The sequence below is a fragment of the Anopheles coustani genome, chromosome 3, assembly GCF_943734705.1.
Source record: "Anopheles coustani chromosome 3, idAnoCousDA_361_x.2, whole genome shotgun sequence".
NCBI classification, from domain to species: domain Eukaryota; kingdom Metazoa; phylum Arthropoda; class Insecta; order Diptera; family Culicidae; genus Anopheles; species Anopheles coustani.
In genome coordinates this window covers 13,395,570-13,412,999 of record NC_071288.1, presented here as the reverse complement: position 1 = coordinate 13,412,999, position 17,430 = coordinate 13,395,570, and the positions used below count along the sequence as shown (strand labels likewise).

Below are 17,430 nucleotides of genomic sequence, written 5' to 3'. Positions count from 1 at the left end.
AGGGTTCAAATTGCCCCCAAAAAAGCATTCGGGCAAGTTTCCAAAGCAATGTATTCTAGTGTTAATGTGGGAGTCGATTTGAATTTGAATCCGGGTTGAACCCATTTGAGTCAGGTTGAATCTGGGTTGAATCCTGTTGAATCCGGTTGAATCCGGTGTAAACTGCTCGTTGTTTGGGTCGCTTTAGGACGTTTTTAGAACGATTGCTCGAAATCACTAAGCGGGATCCTTACCGAGAGACTACATTAAGCGTACCATACCCAAAACCTGGCACGGTCTAGTGACGATGGTGCGCTCGAAAGTGCTCGATGAGGTGCTCGACTTTTCATATTGGTTAGAACTTGTCGAGCAGTTATCAGTTAATTTGCGAAGAGCACCTCCAAAAAGTTAATGGATAGAAAAAGCATTATAATTTAAAATTATGTTGGAATTATTTTTTCAAATCATAATCACGCTAGGCAGCTCGTCCTGGCAAATGCAGGACGTTTTCGAGCAATCGTGCTACTTCGTCCTATTTCCCATATGAATTCTCCAGTAGTGTTATGTCAAGTCATGAAATGTCATTTTACTCTGGACGACTTCACCTTCTAATTTGGATAGTAATCACTTTGATCGTACGATGCGCCGCAGCTGTCATAAGCGGACAGTTGCACGGAACGGTACGGTTTTTCGGTCGGTTCCGGCGACTCTTCCTAAAGCGGGGTTTCATCCACGCGTTTCCAAATTCCACCCCCCTTGCGGTCGATGCAAATTGCTGTGTTGCAGAAGCCGAAAAGTGTGGTGTACAAACGGCGTCCAGTAAGTGCAAAAACGTGCTTCCACTTCATCCCACACACGAGTTGCACGGGGGCAACACTGCATCCATTGGCGGAACTGCCCCTCCCGGTGGAACAAAGTTCTACGTCGTCAGGTCGCGCTTGCACACCACATTTCATTATTGATCGCCGTGGAATCCAAGTGAAGGAAAACATAGGCTTTCTAGGGAACGTGCCCGGAGTGTAATCAACAGTCAATCCACTTACTTTGTAGGAAATTTCGCTCCAACGCCCCGAAAGTAGAAAGCTGGTGATCATCCGTTTCGGGCCGGCCGGACGAAAGTAACACGGGCAAAATTTCGAGGCGCCACACCGCACACCGTATGTTTATGGAGTGAGCTCATCGACGGCCGCCAGCCAGAGTGTGTTGGTATGCGACGGACGTCAGTGCATTGATGCGCCAAGAATCGGTCAGGTGTGCTGCAAGTGTCACTCGTGGCCCATTTTATCGATTCACCAACTGATCCACGGAGAAAAAAACATCTCGGTTAACGACGCGTTGCCAGCGACCATCCTTCCATTACAAGTGACTGTGAATCACGCGTTCTTATTTTCATTAGCATTTAAGCAGGCTGCGGGTTTCCAGCATTTTCAGTGTTTTATTTTCTTTCAGTTCCAACAGCATTCGTTCGAGATTTGAAGCCCAAAGCTGTGGGTAAACAAGGGGTGGTTGGGATTCTGCGGACAAATTCCTTCCTTCGCGGGAGGTACAGTGCATTTGTTCATCATTCTCGCTCGTTAAGTTGTGCAAAAGCATTATTCATTTCCACGCCGCCTACATTGTGAATTGTGATGTTTCTGTCCTCGCTTCTCGCCGTATCTCTGTGACACATGGTCACGCGGATGACGATACCGAGGGAAGTGTTGTAAAACCGCAGGGTAGCTATAATAATCACCCCGTTCGACTCGTTCTAGCGCATGATAATCAAGTGATAAACAACATCGATACTAGGCAAGATAGTAAAAAACCCACTTCTTCGGAAGAAAAGTCACAGCGTGTGCAGTGAAATCGAAGTGAATAGTGAAACGGATTTGAGGTTCGACCGAGTTCCCACGGCTCTCGGGATCAACAGCAGCACGCCAACATGGAGATATTTCGGGCCGTGTCGGATACGTTCTGGTCGACGAAAGTATGGCTTCCGCCGAACATCACCTGGGAGGACATCCGGCCAGGGGTGCGGGACGACGTGAGCTACGCCGACTACCGGCATCTGATCTATCCGATCCCGATCGCAGCTGTCATCCTGCTGCTGCGCAACGTCGTTGAACGGTACGTAGAGGGGTGGAAGGGTTGTAGAGGGGATAAAAGCATTATGGAATTATGGAGCCCACATGATACGCTTCCACGCTCCACGCGGGCGTTCTGTCTGTTGTTGGTTAGAAAAAAACAAATGCGCTCATACAACAACACCCGCCGCGCACACATAACCTCAATCGAACGATGATACCGTTTTCTCGACTAGCGCAAAGTGGATGCGCGCGTTCGCCGCGCAGCATAACCCGTGCCCGCGAAATTCGGTCCGGAATGTTTTTGCGCTGTGGAACGTCGCTCTCTCGCGTCGTCGTGTCCATTACGGGAAAACGGTTACGCCCTTATAACTTCCCGAAACGGGAGAAATCGAAAAAGAAACCCATTCATTCGGTCCATCTGGAGGAGAGGAGTCGAATGATCACTGCAGAGACGCACATCATCTTATTGCTGGAAGATTCGTTCAAGCGCGGCATAGAAGTGGCCACTCGGTACGAAAGGAAGGGAGTGCATGGTCTTATATATTTCTATTTTTCTTTTCTACCCCACTCGCCCATTATCGTCCGCAAGTTTTACTCCTACCAAACCTCTGTATTTCAAGCGATAACCTTTTTCCTGGTCCGTGGGTTTCAAATGACCGTACCTATTTTCCGTTCACCATATTCTTTCCCGTGTGAGCCTTCGCTTAACGATGCAGAGGGAACTACGCGGGGAATTTTGTTATTGATTATTTTTGGGAATGTCTTCGGAATGGAGGTGACATTCGGGCGGCATGCAAACGGTGAACCAGACACCGGTCCGGTCTTTTAACACCGACGCTCACGTGCATGTTGGAACGGGGTTTGGCAGAGGGAAGGTACGAGGAGTGTTTGGCCAGCGGAAGAGTTATTGTTGGTGGTGCTTTACCGGATGGTTAGGGCAAGTTACCTATAGCCCTTAAGTAGTGAATTTGCTTTATACAATTATTTCTGAAATATGTTTTAATTCCCAAACAATTTCAGAAAGAACCAATCTTCATTGAATATTAGAAAAAAATTGAAAAATGCCGGACATATCATATATATTAAGACTTGAGCTGCTGGACATGCAGACATATGCAGGCGGAACAGAGTTTTGGTATACTAGATTTCTATGGAACAAAATACTTTATTGAAGCTTATGCTGGTTAGATCACGGCCCAGTAGCATAAGGGTTACATAGCGACAACGGTCCCTGGCCAGTTTCTTGGGTCTTTCCGAGTTTTGTAAACCAAATAGAGTTGAACGTGTAGCTATTACTCAGGAGAAAAAGGACCATTTGCTTTTCGATAGCACGAGGTTGTACTGTCCTCCTCCCTAGCTTGACTCCACCCAAGCTAGTAGTCAGAGTTTGACCCATTGACACGCCAAGTAAGTTTTCGGTTAATAGGATTAATCATGATTTACGGTCCGATGTGCCTATTAGACACGCTCAATCGATGAGTTGGGAGCGCCGTAAATGCTAGTTTTATTGCATTATTTTGCTCGTCCGTTTTTCCATAGAACTGATGGTTGTTTGCTTTTCAGTTTGACCCTTTTAACATCCTGATTCCTGCGTGCTGTAAATCCCTATAGAATCGCTTGGAAACGACCGTCACGAAATACACACATTTAAAATTGTTCATTCGAAAAATGTAACCAGTTGAAAAATGTGGTGACCAACGAACGCACGAATAATATTCGCTACGAAAGCATGATCCGGGCAAATTATAACGTTGACGATAAGAATCGGTTGACTTCGACCTCCAATGGTTCATTATCACCCAGCTACACCGCCGTGACTCGTTCAACGTCCAACGAAAAACCGACGCGACCCCGGTGGACACGGACTTGCGGAGCTTCAGACCCCGGCGAGGACTTAGCAGCCACCGGGTGATAGTGGGTAATCTAATCGAACCCCGCATGCCAAACGTTGCAAAATATGCTGCCCAACAAGCTGAATATACACGGAAACACAAGGCCGGCCGAGCCGGGAAGGGAGGAAGTGGCGAAGGTTCGGGCCTGTCGTTATGCAATGATTAATCCTCGATGATGAATCGTCATGGTCATAAAAACACACACTAACATATGACGGCAGTTGTTTAAACAAACAAAACGAAAAACAATCGTACGATTGATCTCAATTTTGGTATCGCGAACAAATGTCGATCATGATTTTTTTTCGTATTCAACAAATTCGAGGTAATAGAGAACCGTAATCAGGCTTGATCGGAATCATGACTAACACATTCCTATGCTGCGGGGGACTTCTTTTGAAAACAGGTGAATCACCCGCACTCGGTGTCGTGGTGTTGTGCGTACGCCAACGATTATTGTGCCGGTTCTCAACGACGGATTCCCTGAAGTAATCAGACAAATTGTGTTTGTAGTAAATTTATGTTAACTTATATATTATTTTAATACGATAAACTTGACTTATTACTTGACAGTTTATTTTTCATTTAATATGCAAGAAGAAGAATTCAAAAATTAGTCGAATTCTTTCAAATATTTCTTATCTTCCATCTGCCTTTCTCAGCGATACGAGCAGTAGATTGCCTCATAAGCTGATACCATTATATTAGGACTTGGTCTTATTTCTGTTTAATTTAGTATGAGTGCAGAAATGACTTTCAAATAGACCGACCAGAACAATTGCATTCCCAGCACTCGCCAATGACCTTCTGAAAAACTATTATCATTCCGTTTCGCCGGGTGCGAACACTTCAGGAAAACTGAGAGGAAAAATGATAGAGGAATATAAAATGCACTTCAAACGGACCGTTAACTGGTACTTCACCGACGAACCTTTGGCTACGGCGCTGATTTCCGTTATCGATAACGCGTCACCAGAATGACGTACCGCATCGCGCGCAGTCGGGGAAGCCTTAGTCATCGCCCGCGGTAGAAGGTTTTTTTTGGGATCAAACGTCGTAACCATAAGTCACTTTTGATAATTTTTTCCTTTTTCAAAAATACATTCCTTTTTGATAACGTTACACCAAGTTGGGAACAGAGTACTACACCGGATGAAAGTGATTTCACATTGTGTTCTTTCCTACCCAATTGTACCGGTTCTTCGTTTTCGTTAGATGGATAACTTTGAAAACATTCTTCCCATTTTTCTTCCCTTAATTTCCTGCAATTTTTGGAATGTTTTTTAGTAGCACTCGAAACGATAATCGGTTGTGTTTTTCCTTTTCTTTTTTGCTCGTATTCATCATCAACAGCGCTTGTACGCTCTTATCGCTTGCGTACTTGCCTTTTCTGGGGCACTATTATCTACCTATTTCCCTCGCCTCGTATCAGCTTATCACCTGGTGGTGTGGGTCCTGTGAGAGTTGGGTCATTTTGTTGAGCAGGCACAATGTGTATACCATTTTTCGGTAGCGTGCCTTCTTCATGTATGATGCATGTACTGTTATTGTCAACAGTATTTACACTCTGTAGCTTTTAGACTAATTTCTAATTCGTTTTCCTAAGCGTATAGACGTTATGTTTCAAATTGCACCACTCTCGAGGCCTTATTTAGATCCCCCAAATTGATGGGCCAAAAGAGCACGCTGCCTTAACGCAAATTTTTGTTGAGTCATTCGTGAAGTGGTTAATTTTTGTGTGTTCTCATGCATGTTCGTTCACTTTCGCCCAAATGATTCGGCGACTTTGGGTTCTTTTTGGTGGACCAGCAAAGCGAAGGTGTGGTGTGCGCCCTTGGTGACACTGCTAACACAAATGGCAACGGTTGGCCGTTGTGCGTATTATCTGAAGATATAAACATTGCTTAAATCCAGGCCTTTTTTCCAACCATCGACTTGCGATAATGCAGCAACGATAAGCGACGCACCGCGTGTTGTGTGTGGCGGGAATTTTGGGGAAGGCTTCCTAGGGTTGGGTAGAAAAAAACGGTACAATATCGTCACGATTTTCTTCGCTAATGCTTGCGTTGATGCACTCGGACTCCCTTGGCGATGATGAGGCATCACGCCACATTTCGCGCTGTCTACAGTTTCGTCCAGGTTTCGGGCGGGGGTGTAGCTAATCCTTCAAAGCGCCATTTGGACCAACGGCTGGCTAGACTTCCTCGGGTGTGATTCAAGTGCACCCGTGGCTGGGTTAGCACGTGGGGGCGTTCAAATCACCCTGATAAGCCGAAAGCGACTCATGAGTTTTGACTGTCGGAAGACTTTCGCGAGGAGGTTCGCATGATTGAATTTCAATTTTTTTTTCCGAACTCGCCCTAAGTTGGTTTAACTTGGACAATTCGGCGGGTCCCTTCAGCTTTACCTTCATCGATAAGTTATCGTGGACAACAAAGTCATTCTACCGATAGTCGCATTTCCTCCGGTTTGGAATTCGAACCCTTGCTTCTCTCGGTGCCCGGAGAGATGTGACCGCCGTAACACGGACCATTGCCATCCGTTATCGTTGGCTTGGAATGACTGGTGGAGGCCAACGGGTGAACCATTGCATATCAATATAAATCGGTTCTTCTTCCCTCAACACACCCCGCTGGCGTGGGTTTATTTATGTGGGGTGCGGGTTAGGGTGCTCGACGAGATTATTGACGAAAATTGGGGTCATGTATTTTGTAATAAGTGTGCACACATACATTACATGTGTACCTACATACAGACCGACGAGTATACACCATAGGGTATGATTTGCGTGAATAGTTATTGAATAGATTGAACTCATCACCCAATAGATCATGAATGGGAATAATTCTATTGTGTGTCGAGCAGTTTCTAGTTAAATCAGATGCGCTGTAAAAAATATCACCAATACTGTAACTCAACACTGTGAAGTATTATTTAAAATCATTTAGAAAGGGACCAATTAAATTTGGTCAGTTATGTTGACTCCTGTTGCTGCTAAAATTAATTGAAAATGATTTTTTGTTATATCCGGTGAAATGTTGTGCAGTCTCTATAATATTTTCCTAGTTCAGTTCAAACGCTAATATTATAAAATTTTGACTAAATATTTAGATTCCATGCTTTCTTCCAAGTACTTATTTTAGTTTCGAAGGGAAACCTTTGGGAATTTATTATTTTATTTTTATTTTTTTTATTATTTTTTTTCTAAAAGCGTTCGCTATGAGTAATCACGATGATTGTAGCGATGAACAAACGGGTGATTGAAGGCACTCTGGCATGATAAGAAATAATCAATTGTCCTCATAATAATAAGTTTGAATAATTTTGACTTTTGGCAATTCACGCTTCCGACGCTCTATTGAATCGAAACTAATGAATTATGTTTGGTATATGGTAAACGCAAGATAACAGACTACAACGACTCATCTTTTCTGTTTCGTTCCTTCTCCTTCCAGATTCTGGATTGCCCCGGTTGGCAAAGCGATAGGAATCAAGAGCACCGGACCAAAGCCCCCGAAACCAAATGCGGTCCTGGAAGCGGCCTACAACGTCAACAGTCGGCTCAATCACAAAACGGTAGGCAATCGGAGCAGCGAAAAGGATGGGTAACGGGCCGTTAGTGGTGCGGACACCACTCCGGTCGGTCGTTGGGGCCAAAGTGTTGCTGCTGCTTGGGCGAATGTAAACATCACCGCTCTTGCCAGGTTAATGAATATTAAACCAGCCGACCTTTCAGTGTCGGAGCGGAACGTTGCTAAAAAAAACCCCTGCACGTGTGAAAAACTATCAAAGAAGAACAAACTTCGGGGATCTAGGTTGGGTGTCGCCTGGGTCAAACCGACCCAGTCCGGAGCGAAAATCGAAGCGTCCCTCTACGCTCCCAATTCCATGCGTACTCCTCGTGCTGGGCGCGATAGCAAAGCAATCGGAAAGACGAACGGCACGTCGACGTCGACGTCGAATGAATCACTCAAGCGCAGCTCGTCCGACCGGAAGTGATAAGCCGGCGCACATGGCCTCCACTCTCGGCCACCTTTTACCTTTTTTTTTTGACGTCCCACTCTGGCCTTTTCTATCTGTCAGTCAGTTCGAGTGTGTGTGTGTGTGTGTGTGTGTGTTTTAGGTGAGATTAAAGATTGAAGACAAGAAATTGCTCCGGATTTCCGGACCGGAGAATGACACCGAATCACCAAACGCCACACACTCTGGACTCTTTCAGCTGGAATTGTTTTTCACTGGATGATAATATTGATAGCAACGTATGCATGCAACGGGGTGGAGTTATTACGGTGCACCGTGGCGGTGTTGAATATCCATTAAAAACGCGGCCAGAAAGTGATCGTTATTGGGGGCTTTTCGGGCTTGATGGGATTGCAACAAACGCGGACGAAAAAGGAAAATAATAACTCTAGAGTGCAACAATAATTACTACCTATCACGAACGACACACCAGCCAAACCCTGGTCGGTCCAGTTGATGCGATGGATGCGATACTAGAATACACTGTTTTCGTCCGGTAATACCCTTTTTTTCTAGTGCTGGTTGGAGGAATTGGCTGCCGGCGTGTGGACACCGTGAGGTGACCGTCTGTCAGAAGCACCTGGCCACAACATACAATAAAAAGAACACCTATGCTATGCCGCGCCCCCTCCACGAGTGCGACAATCGATTGGACTTCCAAAACACGCCAAACAACCTGATACCCCCTGGGGGTCGGATTTGATGGAACAGCACAACGGCATGTCGCGACGGTGCCAAACCGGCGGTGTACGGTAGTGTGTCCACCACTATCGCAAGATCTAAAGCACTACGTCATTTGTCCACTACGACACGACGAGTAACGAAACGGCGGGCGACTCATTACGGCAAAATGGGTAATGCTCTAATGCTGGCTCGGTTCTAACCCCTTTTGTTGTTGATGACCAGTCGATAAGAGCGGGCGGGGGCACGCGTTGGCACGAGCTATGTTTACCCTCCGGTTCGAGCGACCACACTCCGATGCCGCGCGAAGCCCATTTCCATTTATTCATGACACCTTCACCTTTCACCACCAGCGCGGCAGCGTCTTGCTCGTTCCAAGTTTCGCCATCCGTTTTTGTAAGTCCTTATTTACTTGCTTGGCACGAGTGTTCCGCTAGGGGGACGCCAAAGCTTAATGGATTATGCCTTGGCTAAAATCCAAATTTAATATGCAAAAGAGAGATATGTATGTTTTACACTTTGCAAACATTGATTAACGAATGGTTTTTTTATATGAATGTGTGTTATGTTTGTTATGTTTAACGAATTTGCCCTTGCACTCGATGAGTTTCGATGCGAACAAAGATTAGGAAACCTCTCTTTTGGCTCCTTTTTTTGGAAATTCCATTCAAGCCAAAGTTTGGTAGAATTGTAAAAAAGAAAGAGCGCCTCACAACCCGATGGATTCCGGTCGGTAACGAGGATGGTCGTATGAATTTAACTCAATTAACAAACACGCCGGTTCCTTCGCACACGGTCAAGTTCGGGAGTCCGCAAACTTTTCATCTTCGCCATCCCTGACCCAGCGACGTAAGGCGAGCGGGGTGGAAGTTTAAATTGGAACTGTCGGATCGTTCTCTAGCGGGCGTAAAATATTGAATAATTCATTTTAATTAGACGATCACAAGTGACTAACCATGGCGACGCTGTACCGCATCGTACGAGAACTGATTTTTCTTCTTCCATTTTAGCGCTAAGATGGATCCCAATTCTGAACATTAGATGATGGCAGTTGCATCGAAATGAACGGCGAGTGCATTGATTAGATGCCGTAAGCACGACGATCCATCACAGGAATGACGATCCACCACAAGAATATTCTACGATCGTACGATCTTCATAAGCCTCACTTCCTTTCGAATCGCCTGGATACTTTCGCGTCCAGCACCGGAACCATGGTGGCGAGGTAGTTAAATGCTGGTCAATTGGAAGTCCAGTTCCTTCCTCCCACTTACGCCCACAAGTAGCAATTGCATGGCATAAACTACTATAGGAAGCCAAAGGTAGACATGTACAGCCAGTAAGGTTCTTTCCAAATCAAACCAACCTCGAGCGATTGTATGGGCATCCATGGTGTGTCTCCATCCCGGCTCCCCATTTGGGCGTCCGGCCACTGGTGGTAAAAAACAAAACACCCATCACCAGAACCTCCTTTAACTTTTGCATTCCGCGACAAACAACCCGCGGGGACAACGGCTGTGCCGGTGGAAAGGAGTGGAACTTACGTCGATGGAATATTTAATCTCGTGCTACCAGTGAAGAGACCAGTGTGTGAGTCCACGTTCATCCGCGGATGGTGTGTTGGTTTTACAGTCGTTGCCACCTAGCTTTGCTTCTAACCCACCGATTACTAGATGAAGCGCATCAACTTTTGTCCCTCAGACATCTGGTTTTGAACTAACTCACACACTTATGCCGCTAACTCATTAGCTTTTGTCTCGTGTTCATCTGGTTTTTACAAGAATATAAAGATGAAGGTTATTGTTATTACTAACAATTAAAGGATAAAGTGGTTCCCAAGATGGAAATTTTGTAAAATTATTCACAAATTATAGTTTTGTAATTTTAAAAATATACTGCAACGATTTTTTTTTTGGGTAAAAATAAATGGTAATTAACACAAATTAGTTTGAAAGCATCAATTCCTATTAAATTTTCTAATTCCTATTTTATTCTATTCATTTCGACTAGAGACAAAAGTACATGACGAAGAGACAAAAACAGATGTCTGCTTTCGTGATAACGCTAGACGGCAACGACTGTGGCTTTTCTAGACAACCCGAATCCCCGGTGCAGGAGGGGTGCGATTTTTGAAGGGCATGGTGCCGGTTCGTTGCCATCCCACTCCCCTACCCCATCTTCGCACGTGCCCACTACGCTGTGCTTTCGGGTGATAATGAACGATTGAAGTGAACTTTACCAAGTGACACCCATGCTTGCGGACGAACTGCAATGATGGAGTGTTTGCGAATCCCGATGCTTAGGTGGTCGTATGATCGCTAGTAGATGCTGCCGGTACCGGCAGCCAACAGCCGGTCTTTAGTTAGAGGAGATTATGTAAGCAAACCTTGCGCACGACACACACCCGTTGCAAGAGATCGTTCTGTGACCGTGTTATCGCCGCGACACGCAGTCAAAATGCATTCACTTAAGCCGAAGGATAAACAACAGCACACACTGTCGACACGTTCTAAAGTGAGGGGGAAAAAAATCCCCACTTTGCAAATGGGATGAATTATTTGCTGGAATTCGGTTGAACAAACGTCAAGCGTATTGTGGCACCAAAAGATTGCGTTCGTACAGAAAACCTTTTTCGTTTCGATAGGAATTTTCGTCTCGCTAGAGCAGACAAAGGGCAAACAATTTGATTACGCACATCGAAAGGTTCCAGCGGGTGCCCATCATGAATATTAAACGCGGGTGCGTTGGTTTGAGTTTGTAGGAAATCTTACGAGCGAAGAACGTGCCTCATTGAGCACTTGGTATGGAATGGGAAATTCGGGTCAACTATCGTCAACCCGTGAAGTTACTTCTATCATCGGTTTTCACTGTAGTGATTTTACTTTATTTTTTTTTTCATCCGACGAGGTTAGAGGGAAATTGTGGGACATCCGGCGTAGAGAAGATGGCCACCGTAAAGTTTTATTTCCAATTGGTTGGGTTTTTTGTTGTTGTGCATGTTGGATTATTCAAACCTTTTTTTTCTAGACAAACAAAGTTGAACATTGCCCAAACATCAAACGTTAGATTATTAATGCAACCAAGGTCAATATTACTTTGGAGCACCCGTTGCATCCCCGATGCCACGCTTGCCTTTCGTGCACCACTTGAAATCCGTTACAAACACGTAACTGTTTATTATCAATCTGCTAAACGGTGCTCGTGGCCGCTTCCAACAGACGCAAACGCACGCAGACCGTGTTCGAGCGAAGGTTTCGAACCATCGGAATACGCCTCTGAAACAAAACACTTGCTTGCGATACGCATTTCCCGTCGGGGCTTTCCTTCCCTCGATCTTTCGTTCTTCGTCGGAGAAAAGATTTTCCCAGTCGATAATATTTCATAACTTTGGCGCTTAAGATCCGCCACGACCGTGCTCGTCGACTTGGTGGAACGGGAGAAGGAAAGTCTTCGCTATTGAATCATCACCACTTGTTGCTCCATGCTCCGTTCGTTCGGATCTTTGGTGGTGCGATCGGCGTCGTTTGTTATCGATCGTGCCCCGAGAGACGTGCCGATGGTCTTATTTGAGTAAAGCGGTGGGTGATTTAAATTGCCCCATCCGGCGGGGCAGCCAACAACAGCAAAGAATTTTGTAGCGCCAAGTGTTTATTTAGGTCTTTTCATTTGCGGAAAAATCTCCCGTCATGCAACCGTTGCGGTTCTTGGTTTGATCGTACATAATGGTTGGTTTTATTACTTACTACTACACCCTGGCCGTACCGTAGGATGGCGCTCCTGGAATGGCTGAAAGGGAAAGTGAACCCGATGTGAAAGGCGGTGGAGAATCGGGGCGGGAATCCCACAAGACGACGACGTGCCCGAGGGAGCAAAAACATGCCATTTAATGAGGTCACATCGGTCGTAAACCCCGATGGAAACATGGAAATGCCGAGTGGATGTACTAAAATCGCCCTAGGTCTTGCACAATGTTACAATGGTGGGCAAGAGCGGATCAGTTCTAGGTCGCGTGGTAGTGAGAAGCGCTACTAGGGAGGATATAAAATTGTTTTTTGCAATGATTTCTACTATAGTCTGAATTTGTAACAATTATTACAGCTTAGTTCGTACCAAAGATCCCCAATTATAATCTAGTGTACTTGATTTCTCATTTTTCAAAATAATTTTAACTAACTAAATGTTTGCTCGATATTGAAAGTCATTTTGGCCAGCAATGTCAGGCCACCACAGTTCCTGACGGAGTAAACAACAGCGTGTTGGACGTTAGTGTGTTAAGCCTGCATATTTTCACCTTGTATCTTTTCGGTAAAAGAAGTGCCAAGCCAGCCTGCTCACTAGTGGCCAATGAAGCCACACTAGTGATGAATCCGTACAAAACGAGGTTACAGATATGTTATACTTTCGTTAACATATGTTTTATTTTCACTAACGTATTCTTTTTTTATGGAAATTGGATGATTTGCCACTTATATTTTCAAAACAATTAACTGCTCGTAGTTGCTACTTCGATATGGCAACACTTAACACTTTGTTGACAGAGCCTGAGTATACTCGGGCTAGCTTGGCTTAACGTTGTGATGGCAAGACGAACATGTTCGTAGCAAGCGCACATGGTAGGTAGAGATTGGAGCAACTCTATACACGCATACTTTGATTGCGGCATATTTCTCCCAGAAAGTGCCTGTCAACAAAGTGTTAATTCTACTTGAAGAAAAAGACTTTGAACACATTTGACTCAAAGACTGGAACTGGAACTGGTTCATGTTGAATGACACTGTTTTCTCCCATCTCTCTCACCCGCTAGATCGTACGGATGATGAAGCAGGTGGACATGACCGAGCGGCAGATCGAGTACTGGTGGAGAAGGCGCCGGGCCCAGGACAAACCGACGACGCTGGTAAAGTTCTGCGAAACGTCCTGGCGGTGCATCTACTACACGTACAGCTTCATCTTCGGCTCGATCGTGATGTGGGACAAGCCGTGGCTCTGGGACATCAAGCAGTGCTGGTACGGCTACCCGCACCAGTCGGTGACGAACGACATCTGGTGGTACTACATGATCTCGATGGCCTTCTACTGGTCGCTGACCGCGTCGCAGTTCTACGACGTGAAGCGGAAAGACTTCCTGCAGATGTTCGCTCACCATATGATCACCATCCTGCTGATGGCGCTCAGCTGGGTGTGCAATCTGCACCGCGTTGGGTCGCTGGTGCTGCTGGTGCACGATTGTGCCGACATTTTCCTGGAGGTAGGAATGCGTGCGTGCGTGCGTGCGTGCATTCACGAGCGTATCCAAAGTTTTGCCTAAACGGGGTTATATATTGTTCCTCTTCTGTTTACCTAAACCAGTCCGCCAAGCTGACAAAGTACGCACAGTACCAGAAGGTGTGCGATACGCTCTTCGCCATCTTCACCGTCGTCTGGATCGTGACGAGACTGATGTTGTTCCCGCGCGTCATCTACAGCTCGTCGGTTGAGGCGCCACAGATTTTGCCCATGTTCCCGGCGTACTACATCTTTAACACGCTCCTGATACTGCTGCTGGTGCTGCACATCGGCTGGACCTATCTGATTATGCAGATCGTGATAAAGGCGATCAAATCGGGACAGGTACGTTAGGGCTCAACATCATCCTGCCTCCTTAGTACCGTTACGTTCAATGGCAACATATTGTTCCGTTTTCAGATGGAAGGTGACGTGCGGTCCAGCTCCAGTGAGGAAATCTCCGACAGCTCGGAAAACTCTCGTCCCATCGTATCGAACGGCGGTACGCCGAAAAAGCCGCACCCGCTGAGCAAGAACGGCACCACACCGCAAGCAAGTGCTTCCCCGAAGAAGAAACAGTAAAGCGATAATCCTACACTTGTTTCGCTAGTATCTGGCTACTCATCACCAAGAAGCGCATCACGAAGTGCAAATGCAACAGCAGCAGCAGCACCGGTAACAGCAGGAGAAGAATTTCTGCTCGCGGTCGGTCAACCAGAAAAAGACCACACAGTCACAGCCGGGAATCAAAATTACCAACCGAAGAGAACAATTTCGCTTCACAATTTGCCGCTTCTCCTCTGCGTGCCTGTCTGCCCACGGTTAACCTACAAACGGGACGGGGGACTGTTACCTTCACCCGTATTGACCACCACTCTGAAGCCCTTGCGTGTGTTTGCTAGTGCCGTCGGTTTTATCCGCTCCATTTGAATCGCGACTCCCTACCGGGGGCTGCACTACTGTGTGCTAAGCTCGAAGTTGTCACTCCCGAGGGTAGGTGGGTTTCTTCTTAGAGAATAGATATGTTGCGGAATTAGCTCCAAAAATAAGGCGCATATAAGGTAGACACGAAGCACAGGGCTTGTGCAGAAACCAGTTATAAATCATTATTATTTAGTTTGTGGATTCTTTTTTCTTTTTTGTTTGTTTCTATAACACACTAAACTTAAGCTATAGAAGATTTAGGGAGGGCGATCAATAAACACACAGAATTGCAGTCTTTGAGAATCCCTTGTTTTGGGAGGTGAAAATATCCATTGTAATGGGGATGGGCGAGGCGCTAGCGAGGAAATGATAAACTAGACGAAGGGATAATAACAGTCGAACAAAAACAAAAAAATAGGACGAAGACACACTTGATACAACAGAAGTACGACGCGCAGTTAGGGCAAAGATTATATTATCCGCAGAACGTATTAGGCGGGCGGAACGAACCATAGATAAGTATTTATTAGCTAAGGAAAAGAGTAAACAAATGGTGGAATAAAACTGAAACTTCATAAACAAAACTGAACAAACCATAAAATCCCCCTTGGGATGGTCCAACGAACGAGTCAATAGCTTTTTCTTAATACCGGTGTCGCATTTGTTGTCCCATTTGGAAGGAGGAAACGCTGAAAAAAAAACATTTGTATTTGTGTTGAAACAAACGCGGCCGCTTTTCGGAATACTCCGGTCATTTTGGGAGTATTGAAAATGATAAACTTTTCGACCGTCATTAGTTAAGTGCTTAGAACCCGCAAAAAGTTTGCTGATACGGGCGAACTCATACCGAACAAGACATTCCGTGTCTACATCTTCGTTTTACGCAAAAACATAAATAATATGTTGGTCGGATGATGAAAATTTTTTCTCAGTCATTTTGTTTTGTCACAAAGTAAAGTTGGTTGAAATTGATCGGTGAACGGTGAAAGGAATGTTTTAAACTCACGTTTTCAAACGACGGGGATCAGTTGGATAGTGAACCAAAATACATTATTATCAGCTTTAAGCTGTAGAATGATAATAAGCGCAAAGCTTCATCCCCAACGGATCCGATCGGGACGTGGTGCAGGTGGCTAAACTGGTTAACCTTAAATATAAACTGGTTGGAAGGAGGAAATCGGCTGCTGTTCATATGAATAATATAAATTAGAAATTAATACCACTCCACTTCTATAATGGCTGAAAAAGAAAACAAAAACATCTTTGGATGCCGACCGCGGGGGTTTCCAGTGAATATTTGATAAATTAATCCAGAACCTTGGTTTGCAATAGAACTTCTTTTCAATACAACTAAATTGAGAAAACTGTGATGTTGTAAATCACCATCTTTACCGATTTTTACCTCATTTTTCAAGGCATTCGCTTCCAATTCATACTCTTTATGTTCCCAGCGGGACAGAATTCACTTTTAGTTGCAATTGCCCGTCAGGTGTAGGATCTTGACCTAATTAAAATTTCCACCATCCCTTGTTAATCCCGAGTATAAACAAGCAAATTAATTTTGAACTCTCCAAAAATTAAATGTAAATGCGTATGGTAAGAGATCGAAAAACTGTTGTTCAGAAAAGAAGTGGGCTTAGCGGAAAAAGCGGCTTTTGAAAAGTCGCATTGCGATAGTGATAAGACATTAATTAAAAACAAACTAACGAAACGAGAGGAAAAAAAAGGAATAAATAATGCGATGTTGAAGGTAATCAAAAGCGTTGTAGAAAACAGATAAACAAGGGGTTGGGATTTTCTTTTATAAACTCTAGATAAACGACATTGAAGTACATTTACTACTATATAGTTCCGCTTGTGAGTGCCCGTACGTTCCGCACTCATCGAACGGTGGAGCATCTTTTTGCACAGCTCCCCAAACCAACAACCGCGGATTGCATTATCGAATGTGTATAGATTAAAGTTAGTATAACCCCATTGCCGCGATGTTTGCAGCGTGTTTGTGCTTAGTTTGTGGGGGTACTGTGCGTGGGGTTGGGGTGCTGTCGTTTGCGCCACAACCATAACCACGAGTGTATTTTTCGACGCATATATTCTCCTGTTGCATCCTATTGTTTTCTGTTTACATCTCGACGCGGGTTAACCGAAATGGAGGGAATGGTGTTGGCAAGGAACATAGGAACTAAACACCCCGTACCAGCTTTTTTGACTAAATGTTCTTCAATACACAACAACAACCTTTATATACATGTAACAAACCAAACTTCTTCTACTTTTGTCGGGTGCCAGAGGGAGGAGGTCATGGGTAGTGGCCACTGTGTAGACTGGGGGGAGCGGCGAGTCACGTGTTACAGAGGGTAAACGCATAAACAGTCTAAATAAACCAATAGAAATGGAAAGTAATAACGAGGTCTTACTGTTTCAGAGAAACAACACGATGGGGACAGGGGGGCAATGTTCGCAAGTTCACAATACAATTAAAACACAAAACATATCACATGTAAAAAGTGTTGTTGAATTATCCGAAATTAATCGCTTTAATAGTTTTTACTCAAACTCCAAAGTTTTTTGAAATGGTTTGAGCAGAAATGAAAGATGTCACG

At 44.9% G+C, this 17,430-nt stretch overlaps 1 protein-coding gene across 1 annotated transcript; it reads left to right on the top strand.

The window, feature by feature from the left end:
* The first annotated feature begins 652 nt into the window (after positions 1 to 652).
* Positions 653 to 15,222, top strand: LOC131260550 (ceramide synthase 5). Its single transcript, XM_058262303.1, has 6 exons — positions 653 to 798; positions 1,731 to 2,085; positions 7,393 to 7,513; positions 13,443 to 13,886; positions 13,988 to 14,248; positions 14,324 to 15,222. Exons 2-6 carry the CDS (start codon positions 1,901 to 1,903, stop codon positions 14,483 to 14,485), a joined length of 1,173 nt encoding a protein of 390 aa, XP_058118286.1. The 5' UTR covers positions 653 to 798; positions 1,731 to 1,900; the 3' UTR covers positions 14,486 to 15,222.
* Positions 15,223 to 17,430: the final 2,208 nt, after the last annotated feature.